This window comes from Piliocolobus tephrosceles, chromosome X (genome assembly GCF_002776525.5).
Source record: "Piliocolobus tephrosceles isolate RC106 chromosome X, ASM277652v3, whole genome shotgun sequence".
Taxonomy (NCBI): Eukaryota; Metazoa; Chordata; class Mammalia; order Primates; family Cercopithecidae; genus Piliocolobus; species Piliocolobus tephrosceles.
Window position 1 is genome coordinate 18697878 of NC_045455.1, and position 16278 is coordinate 18714155.

A 16278-nucleotide genomic window follows, 5' to 3' on the forward strand; every position below is an offset into this window, starting at 1 on the left:
GGAGAAGTGTGTTAACAGGTAACAGTGACTCCCAGGGACCGTGAGAAGTTTCAGGAACATTTAGAAACGCAAAGAGTTAGCACTGAGCTTCTGGCTGATAGCCCAGGTGTGTCTGCTGCGGCCCTGGTTCCCCTTGGCACTCCTGAGCTGGGGCTGCCCATGTGTACAGTTTGGTCTTCTTGCTAATTTTTTTTTTTTATTATACTTTAAGTTCTAGGGTACATGTGCACAACATGCAGGTTTGTTACATATGTATACATGCGCCTTCTTGCTTTTTGATGTAAACTTCCAGATTTTCATCTCAGTAAAGTCTACACAGTCCGTGTTATGACCCATTGTACTGGGGACTCTTCCATAAACTCTTAGTGCCTCTTGAATGATTGGGCATGCTGGAAATGTAACAGTGAGCCTCTGCATTCTTGATATCTGATCATCTTATTCATAATTCTTCAACTAAATGGTATTTTCTGATTTCTGTATCATAGGGGAAAACTTCCATGACCTCCTGGAAGGCAACGTGGTTGGTGAAGTCTGTGAGTTTGTGTGTGTGTGTGTCTGTGTGTGTATGCATACTAGGACAGGAGTGTTGAGATTTAATATCATGGCCCATTTGAGGAATGGGAATGTCTTCTGTAAATATCCTGATCCAGCGCTAGTTGTTTGGGATGGAAGTGTGTGTTAATTTTGTTTTTGTTTTTTATTGATTCTTCTTCCCTCACTTATGATAGACAAAAAACAGCTATCAGTAGCAAATCTGTCAGGTGTTTATTATGTCTTTGTTAAGAAGGAGAGATTGCTTAAAAGGAAAAGTTGTTTTTCAAAGTCAAGGTCTGAAAAGATTTTCAACCTTTTTGCATTTTGTCTTCTGAGAAGTCAGGAGGAAATGATGTCAAAGGCCTACATGTTTACCTTTGGTGACCTGGATTTGCAATGAGTGTTTGGTTCTCCTTGATGGGGGAAAAGGGTCCCTTACAAGGGTTTCTAGAGGGAGGAAGTAGATTATGGGGTGAAGTGCTCATTTGGCAGGGAGGGTAAAGGAAAGCTCCTTTGCTTACCTCAAACCATGGCTCAAGCTGTATTCTGCTGTTTCTTTGCCTTAGTCTTGGAGGTTAACATTGCATTCCCTATGTCTTGTTCCCAGCTCATTGGTGTGGGGTTTTAATTTTGCCTTGGGGAATAGATGATTATTAATATTACTTCAAAACCAGGATCTTCAAAGTATGACTGATTAGAGAACTACTGATGACATTACCTTTGAGGTCAATTTCTGGTGTGTTTAATTTTTGACTCTGCACTACCTGAGCCAAAGTGGCGGTTCTTCTGGGCAAATCTAGGCTTGTAGGGGGCAGAAACATTGAAGCAATGTCCTGTGGGTCCAAGAGCCTGGAATCCTCCCAAGCCTGGCTCTTTTCCCCACTCCAATTGAAGCTGGACTTGGTTGTCTTAGATCTATTGACACGTGGAGTTTGGATTGGGAACAATTGGAGAGTCTGATTTTCTGATGTGGGTTTGTGCCATTATCTCCGTTCATAAAGGCTCTTAACAGTGAAGAAGGTCACAAGAGTGGTGGCCTCCCATACACGAGCCTTCTCAACTTTCCTGTGGGCTGGGATGTCAAGAGTTAGAGGAAGTGGGGTGAGAGCTGGGGTGTCCATTTGTAAGCAAATTCCTTATTTCTCTTTGGTCACTTGTTTTCTTATTCACCTTAGGCCAAGACTTAATTTGGTAGTTTGCCAAGCGTGCTTTAAAGCACTGTTTGTCATACTGAGCACCTACAGTGTACCAAGCACAGTGTACTAAAACTTTATTGACTTTGAAATTAGAATTTTGATTTCAGGTTAAAACTCCTATCAGCTTGTCTTAAAGAAGAAAACAGTTCTCCTTTTCTTTTAGATTAGTGATGAATGTTGCACTTTGAAAATATAAAAGTAAAACTTGTGTTAAGAAAAAATGAGTCTGGGTGCGGTGGCGCACATCTGTAATCCCAGCACTTTGGGAGGCTGAGGTGGGAGGATCACTTGAGCCTAGGAGTTTTAAGACCAGCCTGGGCAACATAGTGAGACCCTGTCTTGACAGAAAAAAAAGAAAAAAGCTCTACATGATGATGTGCACTTGTAGTCCTAGCTACTTGGGAGGCTGAGGCGTGAGGATTGCTTGAGTCAGGGATTTCGAGGCTGCTGGGAGCTAGGATTGTGCCACTTTACTCCAGGATGGGTGACAGAGCGAGCAACATCTGAAAAAAGAAAAAGAAGAAATGGTGTGGTCTTGATGTCTAATTAAAGGCTTTTTTTTCCTTCTTTTAGGAAAGTGCCAAAGTAATCCAGCCCATATTTTTGGGAAAAATTATTAATTATTTTGAAAATTACGATCCCATGGATTCTGTGGCTTTGAACACAGCGTACGCCTATGCCACGGTGCTGACTGTTTGCACGCTCATTTTGGCTATACTGCATCACTTATATTTTTATCACGTTCAGTGTGCTGGGATGAGGTTACGAATAGCCATGTGCCATATGGTTTATCGGAAGGTAAGTGACATTCAGCATTAAACGTGTACCTCACCTGAAGCATCAGAAGCATTCTGGGAAAGTTTTATGTAAATTAAATACTGCATAAATAGCCACTGCCCTCCAGCCTGGGTGACAGAGCAAGACCCTGTCTCTAAAAAAAGAAAAAAGAAGAAAACTTCTGTAAATAGAATCATTTACACCTTACTAGAGAAGCTTGCTATTTGCATCAGGCCAATGTTTTTTTCTTTATGCAAAATTTTCCAGTGTATAATGAACGTTTTCTACTGCTGTCAGGGCACGGCTGCCTTTGATAACAGGCTGTTGTAGAATACTAAATTTATAATGAAATCTAATTAAAAATATCAAATTGGTTTTCAGTGTTTCTTTGCCTCAATCTCATAGTTGTATTTATGGAAATTTTTGTTGTTGTTCATTAAAACCTTCACTTACATCACAGTTGTATTAAGAAGTGAACTTCAGTGAAATTGGATCTATGAAATTAAATCTAGGAGAAAAGAATATATTTGAGAAAGAGAATTCTTGTATTTTTTAAATGAACCATTTAGTCATATTCCATATAATTTTCTTAACTGAAGAAAAATGTAAATGGAATCCATTTCAGATACAGGCTTTCTTTATATTCTAAATCTAGTTGTGGTTGTTTTTAATGGTATTTAAGAAAATAGTTGGATGTTTGGGATAACACTTTGAATTTTTTATTGTTTTTCACAATTTTGGGGAGAACTTACAGTGTTTCTGTTTTCTGGTTGGTTTTCATTCACAGTAAGTTTTTACATTAAACAGTTGTCCCTTGGTATTCGTATGGGATTGGTTATAGGACCTCTTGAGGATACAAAAAATCGGAGGATGCTTAAGTCCTTGATATAAAGTGGCATAGTATTTGCATATAACTTATTCATACCCTCCCATATATGGCATTTTATTTATTTATTTTAAATAATTTCATCTTTTTTAGATTCGGGGTAGAGGTGCATGTTTTTTCCACGGGTGTATGGTGTGATGCTGAGGTTTGGGGTATGGATGCTCCCATCTCCCAGGCCGTGAATGTGGTACCTAATAGGTAGTTTTTCAGCCCTTGCTGCATTCCCTCTCTCCCCGCTCTTGTAGTCTGCGGTGTCTTTGTTCTCATCTTTATGTCCGTCTGTACCCAATGATTACCTGCCACTTATAAGTGAGAACATCTGGGCCAGGCGCGGTGGCTCAAGCCTGTAATCCCAGCACTTTGGGAGGCTGAGACGGGCGGATCACGAGGTCAGGAGATCCAGACCATCCTGGCTAACACGGTGAAACCCCGTCTCTACTAAAAAAATACAAAAAACTAGCCGGGCGAGGTGGTGGGCACCTGTAGTCCCAGCTACTCGGGAGGCTGAGGCAGGAGAATAGCGTAAACCCGGGAGGTGGAGCTTGCAGTGAGCTGAGATCCGGTCACTGCACTCCAGCCTGGGCGACAGAGCGAAACTAAGTCTCAAAAAAAAAAAAAAAAAAAAAAAATAAGTGAGAACATCTGGTATTTGGTTTTCTGTTCTGGTGTTAATTCGCTTAGGATAATGGTCTCCAGCTGCATCCATGTGGCTGCAAAGGACAAGATTTTTTTTTTTTTTAAATGGATGCACTCCCATGTACTTTAAATCATCTTGGCTTACTTATAATACCTAATACAATGTAAATATACATTATATAATGTACAATATACAATGTACATTGGGTACAGTTATATAATGTACATTGTACATTATATAATTGTACATTGTAAATTGTATATTATATAATTGTTCATTATGTAATGTAAATATACATTATATTAGGTATTATAAATAAATGTTTAGGGAATAGTGACAAGAAAAAAATCTGTGAGTGTTCTGTACAGACACAATCACCTGTTTTGTTTCCCCCGAATATTTTCAACCCCAGGTTGGTTGAGTCCAGGGAAGCAGAACCCACACATACAGAAGGCTGACTGTATTTTCTTTCCCATCAGGGCAGTAATAATGATAAGACCTGATTTGATATTTTCTTATTTTATTTGTGCTTTTGTATTGAGATATGCCATATATTATACCATAGTTTGCCCTGGTCTTGCCTGTTATAGAAGGAGCAGGATTTCTGGTTGCTTTACAAAGCAGTTGCCGTAGAGATGCTAGTGTCAAGAGCTAAAGAACTTGTCATTAAATCAGTCCTGAATATCTCTTTGTCCTGGGCCATTTTTTTAAGCCATTAAAAAAATTTTTTTTAAACCAAGTCTTGCTGTCACCCAGGCTGGAGTGCAGTGGTGCAACCTCTGCTCACTGCAACCTCCACCTCCCGGGTTCAAGCGATTCTCCTGCCTCAGCCTGCCAAGTAGCTGGGATTACAGACATGTGTCGCCACGCCCAGGTAATTTTTGTGTTTTTAGTAGAGATGGGATTTCACCATGTTGGCCAGGCTGGTCTTGAACTCCTGACCTCGCGATTTGCCCGTCTTGGCCTCCCAAAGTGCTGGGATTACAGGTGTGAGCCACCGCACCCAGCTCATTTAAATTTAAAGTATTCTTCTTTAACCTCGTCGTCACTTATCCAGAGCTTCCATAAGGTGTCCTCCCCAAGTCTTCCTTTGACATGGGTGAATTGATCTTGTAATTCTGTGCATCCTGGAGGCCTCGTGTCTTAGTGTCTTTGGTACAGTGTAACAGGTTTGCCCGGATTCCTGATGTGTGATGTGAAAATGATAACAAGGCTTGTACACACTAGTCAAGGGGTCTTCACCACCACCACCACCACCATCACCAGCATCATCAGCAGCACCATCATCTGTGTTTTTCTCCTGTACTCTCTTCTGCCATTTAGGAGAAGAATACTGAGGTTTTTCTATAAATTAGCTAGTTTTTTGTCTTTCAAGATCATACTTCTAATAAATTCATAAAAATTTTCACTAACACTCCACTTGCAAACTTTAAAAACACCCTACATGAAGTCCGGTTTGAGGTAGTGGTTCAGTAAAACACAGCTCTTTGTACAAGTGAGATATTGTTCACCTGTTTTTCTTGCTCTTTTCCACTAACGCTTTGGAAATAGCCTTTGGGAAATCTGATCTAACTCAACAAATTTGCTTACCTGCATGTAAACATCTCCCAAAGGTATTAATTTACCAGTTTGATTATCTTAGAAGTATTGTCTCTTTACAAAGTCAAAAATTGCTTGGGTTAAACCATAAGACTTAACCTGAAATCCCAGAAATGTGGGAAAGACGAATATCCTCATGTCCTGTCTTGTATGTGGAAACATGCCCAGGTGAAGAAATAAGACACTTCCTTCTCACCTGTGGGCTGCTTCCTTGGGCCAGAGACTGGCTCTGCAGCAGGGCTCTGAAAGGGCCCTCTGCAATGCTGCAGTTTCCACTGAGGCCCCACATCCTAATTCCTGGTCTGGCAGAAATCAGGTTGGGTGTTGCAAATGGAATGACTGCGGAGCCCATCGTCGTCATTTAGTGTTGAATGATCTTGTGGGATGTCTGCAAATGACTTGTCATTTATTTACTTTTTCACAGCTTTGGTAAAATTACTTTAGGCTTTTTCATCATTATTTTTTTTCTTACTGTAGTAGAATATGCATAATACAAAATTGACCATTTTAACTCTTTTTAAGTGTACAATAGTTCATTGGCATTAAGTACATTCACATCACTGTGCCTCCAACCCCACCATCCATCGACAGAATTTGTTCATCTTCCTGGGTGGAAACTCTGTACCCAGTAGGCGCTGATTCTCCACTCCCCCTTCTCCACGGTTACCACCCTGCTGCTTCCAGCTCCATGAATTTGATGACTCTAGGTATTTCATAGAAGTAGAATCCTATGGTATTTGTTACTTTGTGCCTGGCTCACTTCATGGAGCATAAGGTCTTCAGGGATTATCTGTGCTGTATTGTATGCCAGAATTTAATTCCTTTGAAAGGGTGAATAATATTCCATTACTTGGATATGCCACATTTTGTTTGTCCATCCATCTGCCACTGGACATTTGGGTTATTTCTGCCTTGTAGCTATTGTGAACATTGCTGCTATGAACACCAATGTACAGTTATCTCTTTGAGTCCTTGCTTTTTGTTTTCATTTATTTTTATTTTTGAGACGGAGTCTTACTCTGTCTCCCCAGCAGGAGTGCAGTGGCATGATCTTGGCTCACTACAACCTTTGCCTCCTGGGTTCAAGCGATTCTCCTGCCTCAGCCTCCTAAGTAGCTGGGACTACAGGCACCTGGCACCATGCCAGGCTAATTTTTGTATTTTTACTAGAGACAGAGTTTCACCATGTTGGCCAGACTGATCTCAAACTACTGACCTCGCGATCTGCTCACCTCGGCCTCCCAGAGTGCTGGGATTACAGGCGTGAGCCATCGTACCTGGCTGAGTCCTTGATTTTAATACACTGGAGTATATATTTAGAAGTGGGGTTGCTGGGTTATGTGGTAATTCTATGTTTAATTTTTTGAGGAACTACCATATTGTTTTTCACAGTGGCCACACCATTTTACATTCCCACTTATTCTTTAATAATTTGTCTGTTTAACTTGAGAACTAAATGAGGTGTTTATATGAATCATGACTAGCTTTAATTTGGATTGATGGCTCCAAGGGTGGTCTGTTGAAATGGTTCATGGTGGTTTGTTCAGGTTCCTTGTGTTATTTCTTATAACTTTTACCAAATAAAGAGACTGTGCAGCACAGGCTGTATTTTAAGTGAGATCAACAGATTGACATTAAGAATACGGGCTCCTCATGGCAATAGTACTTGCTCATGTTAGAATGTCATCAGTCACAAGTCATAATTATTTTACATTAAATTAAAAGAATTTACATTTCTTTTAATCCTGTCATTTGAGAGCCCTCTCCTTTTGACCATTTCTTTCTTGTTCTTTTTTTTTTTTTGAGACAAGGTCTCTCTATGTTGCCCAGACCAGTCTCAAACTCCTGGGCTCAAGAGATCCTCCTGCCTTGGCCTCCCAAAGTACTAGGATTACAGGTGTGAGCCATCACACCTGGCTTTATTTTTTTTGTTTGAGATGGAGTCATACTCTGTCGCCCGGGCTACAGCACAGTGGCATGATCTTAGCTCAGTGCATCCTCCACCTCCCGGGTTCAAGTGATACCCATGCCTCAGCTTCCCAGGTAGCTGGGATTACAGGCATGGTGGTACATTTTTAGCAGAGATGGAGTTTCACCATTTTGGCCAGGCTGGTTGCAAACTCCAAACCTCAGGTGATCTGCCTGTGTTGACTTCTTAAAGTGCTGGGATTACAGGTGTGAGCCACTGTGCATGGCCTTGATCTTTTCCTTCTCTTTTCTGGCATTGCTGCAGGTCAGGTATATTTTTAGGTCAGTGGTCAGAGCAGCAGACAGCCTCAGCCACAGACTGAGTGGGAAGTAGAAAGCGCCCTCCCATGATGCACAGAGAGGCCGGGCTTGTGCACCTTTCCCAAGTCATGTCTGCCACCCTATGCAATAAGTAGAACCTGAAGTAAAAAAATAAATGCACCATCGTGTGCCGATGGTGAGAAGATTGCAGCCCCCTGTAGCTCTCCAGCTGCATCCCAGTCTTCCTGCCCTGTCTCCCTCTGGGTTTTCTCAGTGGATGTAGAAAGACAATTGATAGAAAATTTTGTCAGCATCTGAGCCATACAATGTTGTGGTTATAGTTTTAAAACAGAACTTTTGTTTTTATTTAAAGCTAATTTTATTTCACTTTAGACTCTATATTGCTTTATATTTAGACTGAATAGTATGAAATTACAGTATTCAGGGCCGGGTGCATTGGCTCACACCTGTAATCCCAGCACTTTGGGAGGCTGAGGTGGGTGGCTCACTTGAGGCTAGGAGTTCGAGAGCAGCCTGACCAACATGGTGAAACCGTGTCTCTACTAAAAATATAAAAATTAGCTTGGCATGGTCATGCACACCTGTGAGCCCATCTACTCGGGAGGCTGAGGCACAAGAATTGCTTGAACCCAGGAGGCGGAGGTTGTAGTGAGCTGAGATCTATGCCACTGCACTCCAGCAGGGGTGACATAGCAAGACTCTTCTTTAAAAAAAAGAAATTACATATATTCAACTCCTTTGGGCCTTTTTACAAAACTAGCAATTTCATATGGTTCAAACTAACCTTTTGTCTATTAATCTGTAGATAGGTTTCCTTTCTGAGGATTCGTAGGGAGCCTCTTGAGAGTGTTGTCAAAGTGAAACTGCGTGGTGTGTGTGGAGGTAGATTTATCTCCCTGGACACATGTGATACTCTGGTTGGACTTCCTCTTCTAATGTTGTTTTCTAAGTTTCTGACAAAATTAGAATGAAGCAGTAGTGCTTCTTACATTGTCTATAATACATTAAAATGTTTGCTTCAAAAACTTCCCCCCCCCCATTTTTTGGTTTTACTTCCGATGTGAACTTGAATTGTACCTGGGCATTTTGTGAGACGTTAGTCTCATCAAGGGACAATTTGTCAGTCTTCTAGTTTGCTAGGGAATAGCTTAAGAGGAGCCAAGTTAACTTTCCGTAGCTTGGAGTTTGAGCTAAGAAAGCAAGTTAAGGAGGGAAGACTTGTTTTGTTTGGATTTTTCCAAGAGGAAATTGCTGCTGCTGAAGATTTAGGAGTGTCAGATGCGTCCCACCATCTGATAATTTTATTTGCCTCACTGGGGTGTGGGTACAAACTGGAAGAAAATGCTTTAGCTCAGTGGTTCCTCAAACTGTTCTCTGTTGTATTCATGAGGGGAAATATTCAAAATAACACTGGTGTCTGGACTCTTCCCCTAAACATTCGGAATTAATTGCTATAGAGAAATTTTAAAAGCTCCTATGTGATACTAATAGGCCTCAAATGCGTGTTCAACTTAATTTTACGCTTTATAACTAAGACCTTCCAGTTCACAGAGATAGCATATGGGTTGCGGGTTTAATCCCCCTCACTAGTGAATAACTCCTTCGGACTTGTAGGTATAAATCTCAAGCATGGTACCTGCTCATCAGCCCGAGTGTCCTAACATCTGGTCTGGGAATCTCATATGCAGGAGAGCCCAGGTGCTGAGTCAGGTGTCCAGGCACTTTGCAGAAGACTCCATGAAGTCTGCTAGTGGCAGATTGGCAAGGGTAGAGATTGAGTGTGGACTCTGAGAGCTATCACGGACTCAGAGCAGTCAGACCTGAGTTCACATCTCAATGTTGCCATTTTCTAAGCTGTAAAATCTTAGAGAAGTGCATTCACTTTTCAGAGCCAGTTTCCTGATAACAACTTGTTGAAGACTATTTCCCCCACTGAATTAAGTTGGAGAAAATGTTGTAGATTAAATGGCCATTTGTGTGTGAATCTGTTTCTGGATCTTCTTTTCTGTTTTGTTGATCTATATTTTCTTTTGTTTTACTTTAATAGTCAGGTGGATAGAATCTATTCTTCATAGCAAATTGTCTTAATTACTATAGCTTTATAAATCAAATACTGAAAGTTACCCAACCTGTTTTTTTTTTTTTATGATTGTTTTTGCTATTGTAAGTCTCTTCCATTTTCATATTGCCTTCAGAATCAGCTTTTCAAGTTTTACAGGAAACTGTTGGGTTATGCACTGGAATTTTGTTAAATTTATAGACTTAGAGAGAGTGGGCATCTTAACATTATTTAGATTTGCAGTCTAAGAAAATGGTGTATTTACCTTTTCCTCAGTTATCTAGATCTTTATAAATTTCTTTCTTTTTTCTTTTTTTTCTGAAGTAGAGATGGAGTCTCACTGTGTTGCCCAGGATGATCTTGAACTCCTGAACTCAATTGATTCTCCTGTTTCGTCGTGCCAAAGTGTTGGGATTACCGGCATGAGCCACTGACTCCAAGCCCTAGATCTTTAACTCTCCTTGTAATTATTAGGATAGAGATCTTAAAGATCATTTGTTATATTTTTATTCCTTAGCATTTAAAAAGAATGCCGTAATTAAAAGTATCATTTGTGCTGTTATAAATGGTATTTTATTTATGTATTTAATTTTTTTTGAATTAAAAAAATTCAAAAAATTGCCCAAGCTGGAGTGCAGTGGCACGATCTTGGCTCACTGCAACCTCCGCCTCCCGGGTTCAAGCAATTCTTCTGCCTCAGCCTCCTGAGTAGCTGGGATTACAGGCGTGTGCCACTGCACCCAACTCATTTTTGTATTTTTAGTAGAGACGGGATTTTACTATGTTGGACAGGTCTCGAACTCCTGACCTCAGGTGATCTACCCACCTCGGCCTCTCAAAATGCTGGGATTTCAGGAGTGAGCCATTCTTGGCCTCCCAAAGTGCTGGGATTACAGGAGTGAGCCACTGTGCCCAGCCATAAATGGTATTTTAAATTTTCACTTACCATTTGTTGTTAGTATATAGAAATACAATTTATTTTTGTATTTTTGCTTTGTTTCCTGAAACCTTGCTAAAGTGCATTAAGTTGCAGTAATTTTCGGCTTTTTCCTTAGGATAGCTATTTAGATAATCATGCCTTTGAACAGAAACAAATATACTCTGTGTGTGTGTGGGGGGGGGGGGGGGGTGGGGAGAGGGAGAGAAGTTAAAATCTCCAGTTATGAGAGTTTGTCTCTTTTTCTCTTTAGTCATGAACTTTTTGCATCCTGACTTACTGGATTCACTTGTATTTAAAAGTTTCTTACTGGATTCATTTGTGCTTAAGGTTTATTTGTATTTAATATCCCCTCACTTTCACCACCGTACAATATTTGTGCTTTAATTATTCAGTTGTCTTTCTGCAATTTAAAAGAAGAAAAAAAAAATAGTTTTTACCCACTGAAGTACCATTTCTGGTGCTCTTCATTCCTTCCCTTAGCTCCAGGTTTCCATTTGATAGAATTTCTTTTCAGCATGTAAAACATCTATTAGCATTTCTTTCTTTTCTTTTTTTTGAGACACAGTCTCGCTCTGTCACCCAGACTGGAGTACAGTGGCGCAACCTCGGCTCACTGCAACCTCTGCCTGCTGAGTTCAAGTGATTCTCCTGCCTCAGCCTCCTGAGTAGCTGGGATTATAGGCGTGTGACCCCACATCTGGCTAAATTTTGTATTTTTAGTAGAGATGGGGTTTTGCTATGTTGCCCAGGCTGGTCTTGAACTCCTGACCTCAAGTGATCCACCTGCCTTGGCTTCCCAAAGTGCTGAGATTACTGGCGTGAGCCACCATGCCTGGCCAACATTTCTTATAGTAAAAGTCTGCTGGCGATGAATTCTCTCATTTTGTTCTTTAATCTGGACAAATTTTTTTTTACCTTTTAAAGCACATGGTTGCTATATGTTGAATTCTGGGTGATAGCTGGTGGTGTCTGCCCCTCTCCCCCCAAAGGTGTTCCATTGTCAACTGGCCTTCGTTCTTTCCGATAAGAAGTTAGCCATCAGTTGTATCTTTATTACCTTGTATGTAATGTTTCTATGTTTTTTTCTTTTTTTTTTTTCTCTTTGATACTGATTTTCTAGAGGATTGATAATGATCCTAGGTATAATTTACGTGGTATTTATGCTTCTCGGAGTTTGCTGAGCTTCTTGGATCTTTGATTTGATTTGTTTTATTATTGTAAAGTTAGGAAATATTTAACCATTTTATCAATTTTTTTGACTTATTCTCACACTCTTGTTTTTCTTGGACTCCTATTACATATATATTAAACTATTTGAGATTGTCTTATAGGACAGTCTTTTTTCATTTTTATTCAATATTCTCTATGTTTTTAAACTGCTAGTAAGCCCAGCCAGTGATTTTTTTTTTTTTTCTTCTTTCTTTCTCATTTCAGTATTGCAGCTCTAGAGTGTTTATTGGGTTCTTTTAAAAATATTTTACACTGGCCAGGCATGGTGGCCTGTAATCCCAACACTTTGGGAGGCCGAGGCAGGCAGATCACATGAGGTCAGGAGTTTGGGACCAGCCTGGCCAACATGGTGAAACCCTGTCTCTACTAAAAATACAGAATTTAGCTGGGTGTGGTGGCGGGCGTCTGTAATCCCAGCTACTCGGGAGGCTGAGGCAGGAGAATCAATCGCTTGAACCCGGGAGGCAGAAGTTGCAGTGAGCTGAGATCACACCATTGTACTCCAGCCTCTGTGACAAAGTGAGACTCTTTCCCAAAAAAAAAAAAAACACACACACACTACACTTTTTTTGCTGAAAATCTCTATCTCTTTACTCATATTTTCCCTCAGTTTCTTTGAACATATTAACCCTTTGAGTACATTTATACTTGTTTCTGTAAATCTTAAACTCCAATGTTTGTGCCTACTTTGATTTGCTTTTATTATTTATATATTCGAGGAGTTTGGTTTTTATTATAAATGCTGCTTTCTTTATTGCCCTGTGTTAAATTTTCTTTCTTGCATGTCTAAGATTTTTTATTCTGGACATTTTGGATGATATATTTTATGTCTGACTTCTGATAATTCTAAAAAGTATTGAATTTTACTCTAATAGCATATTAACTGGCTGAACTCATAGGCCTGTTTTTTATGCTTTGTTAGGGCAGAACTTTGGAAATTTTAAGGTGTTTTCCAAGCTTCTCTAACTTGATGGGACTCAGAATTCAAACCATGTGCCATTTGCGGCCCTTGTTAGGTAGTGCTTGTTTTTTCTTGGGCAAGTTTAGAGTTAACTCTTTCTTAGTGTAGAGTTTCTCAACCTGAGTAGCACCTGACATTTAGGGCTAAATAATTCTCTTTGGGGATGGAGAGGCTGTTCCATGCATTGTAAGATGTTGCACAGCATCTGTGGCCTCTACCCACTAGAAAGCGTCCCTCTAGTTGTAACAACCAGTAGTGCCACCAGTCATTGCCAAATCTCTCCTGGGGGGCAAAAGTGCCCTGTTTGAGAATTATTTTTCTGGATAGTGCTCTTGAATTCTAAGACATGGTCTCTCTGGTGTTTCAACTGTATGCTGGGTGTGTTAATGATATGTAAATGAGGTTTCTGCACCCTGGTCCGGTGAGAATTTCAGTATCTCACCTCAGCTTGACCTTCAGTATCTCTATTCAGCTCACTCCTTAGCACTAGCTCTCTGTTAAGGCTTGGGTGGCCTTGACCTGTGCCTGTGCATCAGCCAAGGACTTGCAGCACCCCCACCCCATAGCCTTCTGGGGCCCTTCCCTTCTGATACCTCCTTACTGTCCAGGGCCATGCAGATGCCAGTGGCTTTAACTAACCTAGGCTCTGATCTCCGCCCCTTTGCTCAGCAGGGCTGCTGTGCTGTGTTTGGACTTCAGTTCACTGCCACAGTAGGAAAGTGGTGTCCTGGCTCAGAGCCAAGGCAATGCTTGGTGTCTGGAAGCATCTGCCTCCTAGTGTTGTACAGTTCTGGGGCAGAGGAGTGGGCTGTTACGGTATAAGCCATTTAGCTGTGGCCAGAGCCCACTGTCTCTGTTAGTTGAATAGCCCAGATGTTTATGAGCTGTGGAGCTGGGAGCTCCAAGCGTACAGTACAGGGTGTGGTCATGTGGGCTGTAGGAAATGCCTGATTAAGTTCCTTACTGAGTAGATGCAGGGTGAGGGCATATGCTAGACTGGGGGGCTCCGGCATCTGCCATCTGTCACCTGTGTGCTTAACAAAAACCCCCATCCCGGGCCCATCCCCGGCCTGACCTGCTATTTCAGAATTTCTAGGGAAAGGGTCTGGAAATCTGTATATTTAATTTGTGCCCCAGGGAAGTTTCTGTGCTGGAGGATGGCTAAGGGACCAACAGGTGTGGAGGGGAGGCCGGGCGTGGCTTCCTTGGAAGGGAAAGGGCCGCATGAGGCTCTGCATTCCTTTCCCCAGGACTTATGTTGAAATTATGGCTGATGATTTAGTTTTCAGAAATGTTAATTAATTCAGTTTTTAAATTTTAGCTTTCTTCTGTTTTTTCTGCCTTAGTTCTAAGACATCCTGTTATAGCAAATTTTTAAATTTTTTCATTGCCCTGAAAATGTTTTTATTTCTCCTTTTTTTTATTAAAGATATTTTTCTAGGTTTAGAATTTGTATTTTGTGGTTATTTACTTTCAGGCCTTCAAACATCATTGATTTGTTTTTAATCTTTTTCTGTTAAAAATTTTAAAAAATTGTGGTAAAATATACGTAACGGTCAGGCATGGTGGCTCACACCTGTAATCCCAATACTTTGGGAGGCTGAGATGGCCGGATTACTTGAACCCAGGAGTTCAAGACCAGCCTGGGCAACATAGTGAAATGCTGTTTCTACAAAAAAAAAACAACAAAAAAAACCCCACAAAAATCAGCCAGGCATGGTGGTGTGCACTGGTAGTCTCAGCTACTTGGGAGGCTGAGGTGGGAGGATTACCTGAGCCCAGGAAGTCGAGCCTTAAGTGAGCCATGATTGTGCCACTGCACTCCATCCTGGGCACTGGAGTGTGACCCTGTCTCAAAAAAATATCTATCACATAAAATTTGTAATTTTTGCAAGGCGTGGTGGCTCCTGCCTGTCATCCTCTGGCGTCCTCCATTTTACTTTCTCTCTGTAATAATCTGACTACTGAAGGGACCTCATCCAAGTGGGGTCATACCATATTCGTCCTTTGGTGAGTGACTTATCTCACTTCGCATCATGTCCTCAGATACATTTAATATTGGAGTTTATGTCATACATTTTCTCGGCATTTAGTGAAACACTTCTGCCTCACCCTGATCCTCAGCTGTTGTACTGCATATTTATTCAGCTGTAGTGGAAAAGGAAAGAATTTCAGAGATTCTACCCTTTTTTGGCTTCTTGCTCTGACCAACTGCCTGTGTCCTGGTGCGGGTGAAGTCCTCATCTTCTGCTTTCTACCACCTCTGGAACCCATTAGCTGAAGGAACAGGGTCATTTTCTCTTTTGGGTCTCTCCTGGGGGTAATAGCTGTGGGCACAGGGCTGCTATTTGATACGCTTATCATCGAGTCGAGAAAGTGGGAAGGAGGTACCTTGGTAAAGAGTGTCTGTCCCTCCTCTCTCTCTGCATTTTTCTCCTAATTCCTTTATCCTCATCAGTGAAAGAGATGAAGGCGTTACTGCATTTGGTACGTTTGCTTGTAAAAATGTGTGTTAGTGAAGAAGTCATTATTAAGATGTTTTCTGACATCTGTCATTTTTTTTCCTGCTGCACAAATCTCTTCATTTTCTTAAAGCGTCAAAAATAATCTTTGAAAAGGGAATGAATGATGGAATGAATTTTGCAGTAGTATAGTATTGTGCACTGTTACTTTAGGATTACTGAATATCTGGCCTACTCAAGGTCAATACTTTGATAAATAAACAACATTAGGAAAAAAGGAAAATCACGTATGTAATATATTTTCATTTTGACCGATTCTTAGTAAAATTATAGTGAGTCTGTAGAGTGCAGATTGCTTCCTCCAAGTATTTTTGGTCTGAAAGAGGGCACGTGAAACATGTCGTATATGAGAAGCTACATTAGAAACACATTTCTTCTTTGTTTCTTATAATTTTCTATTAGAAGTGGAAAGCAGGCTGGGTGCATTGGCTCACACCTGTAATCCCAGTACTTTGCAAGTCTGAGGCAGGTGTATCACTTGAGGTCAGGAGTTTGAGACCAGCCTGACCAACATGGTGAAACCCTGTCTCTACTAAAAATAAATAAATAAATAAATAAATAAATAAATAAATAAATAAATAAAAATAGCCAGGCAAGATGGCACATGCCTGTAATCCCAGCTACTTGGGAGGCTAAGGTAGGTGAATCTCTTGAACCCGGAAGGTGGAGGTTGCAGTGAGCCAAGAT

General features: G+C 40.8%; 1 protein-coding gene across 1 annotated transcript in view; it reads left to right on the plus strand.

The window, feature by feature from the left end:
- Nucleotides 1-16278, plus strand: part of LOC113219596 (multidrug resistance-associated protein 4-like) — a 287215-nt gene that overhangs the window by 67851 nt on the left and 203086 nt on the right. The window contains exon 4 of the mRNA XM_026446541.2: nucleotides 2304-2528. Coding sequence (XP_026302326.1) covers nucleotides 2304-2528 — 225 coding nt within the window. The remainder of the gene's footprint in view (nucleotides 1-2303; nucleotides 2529-16278) is intronic.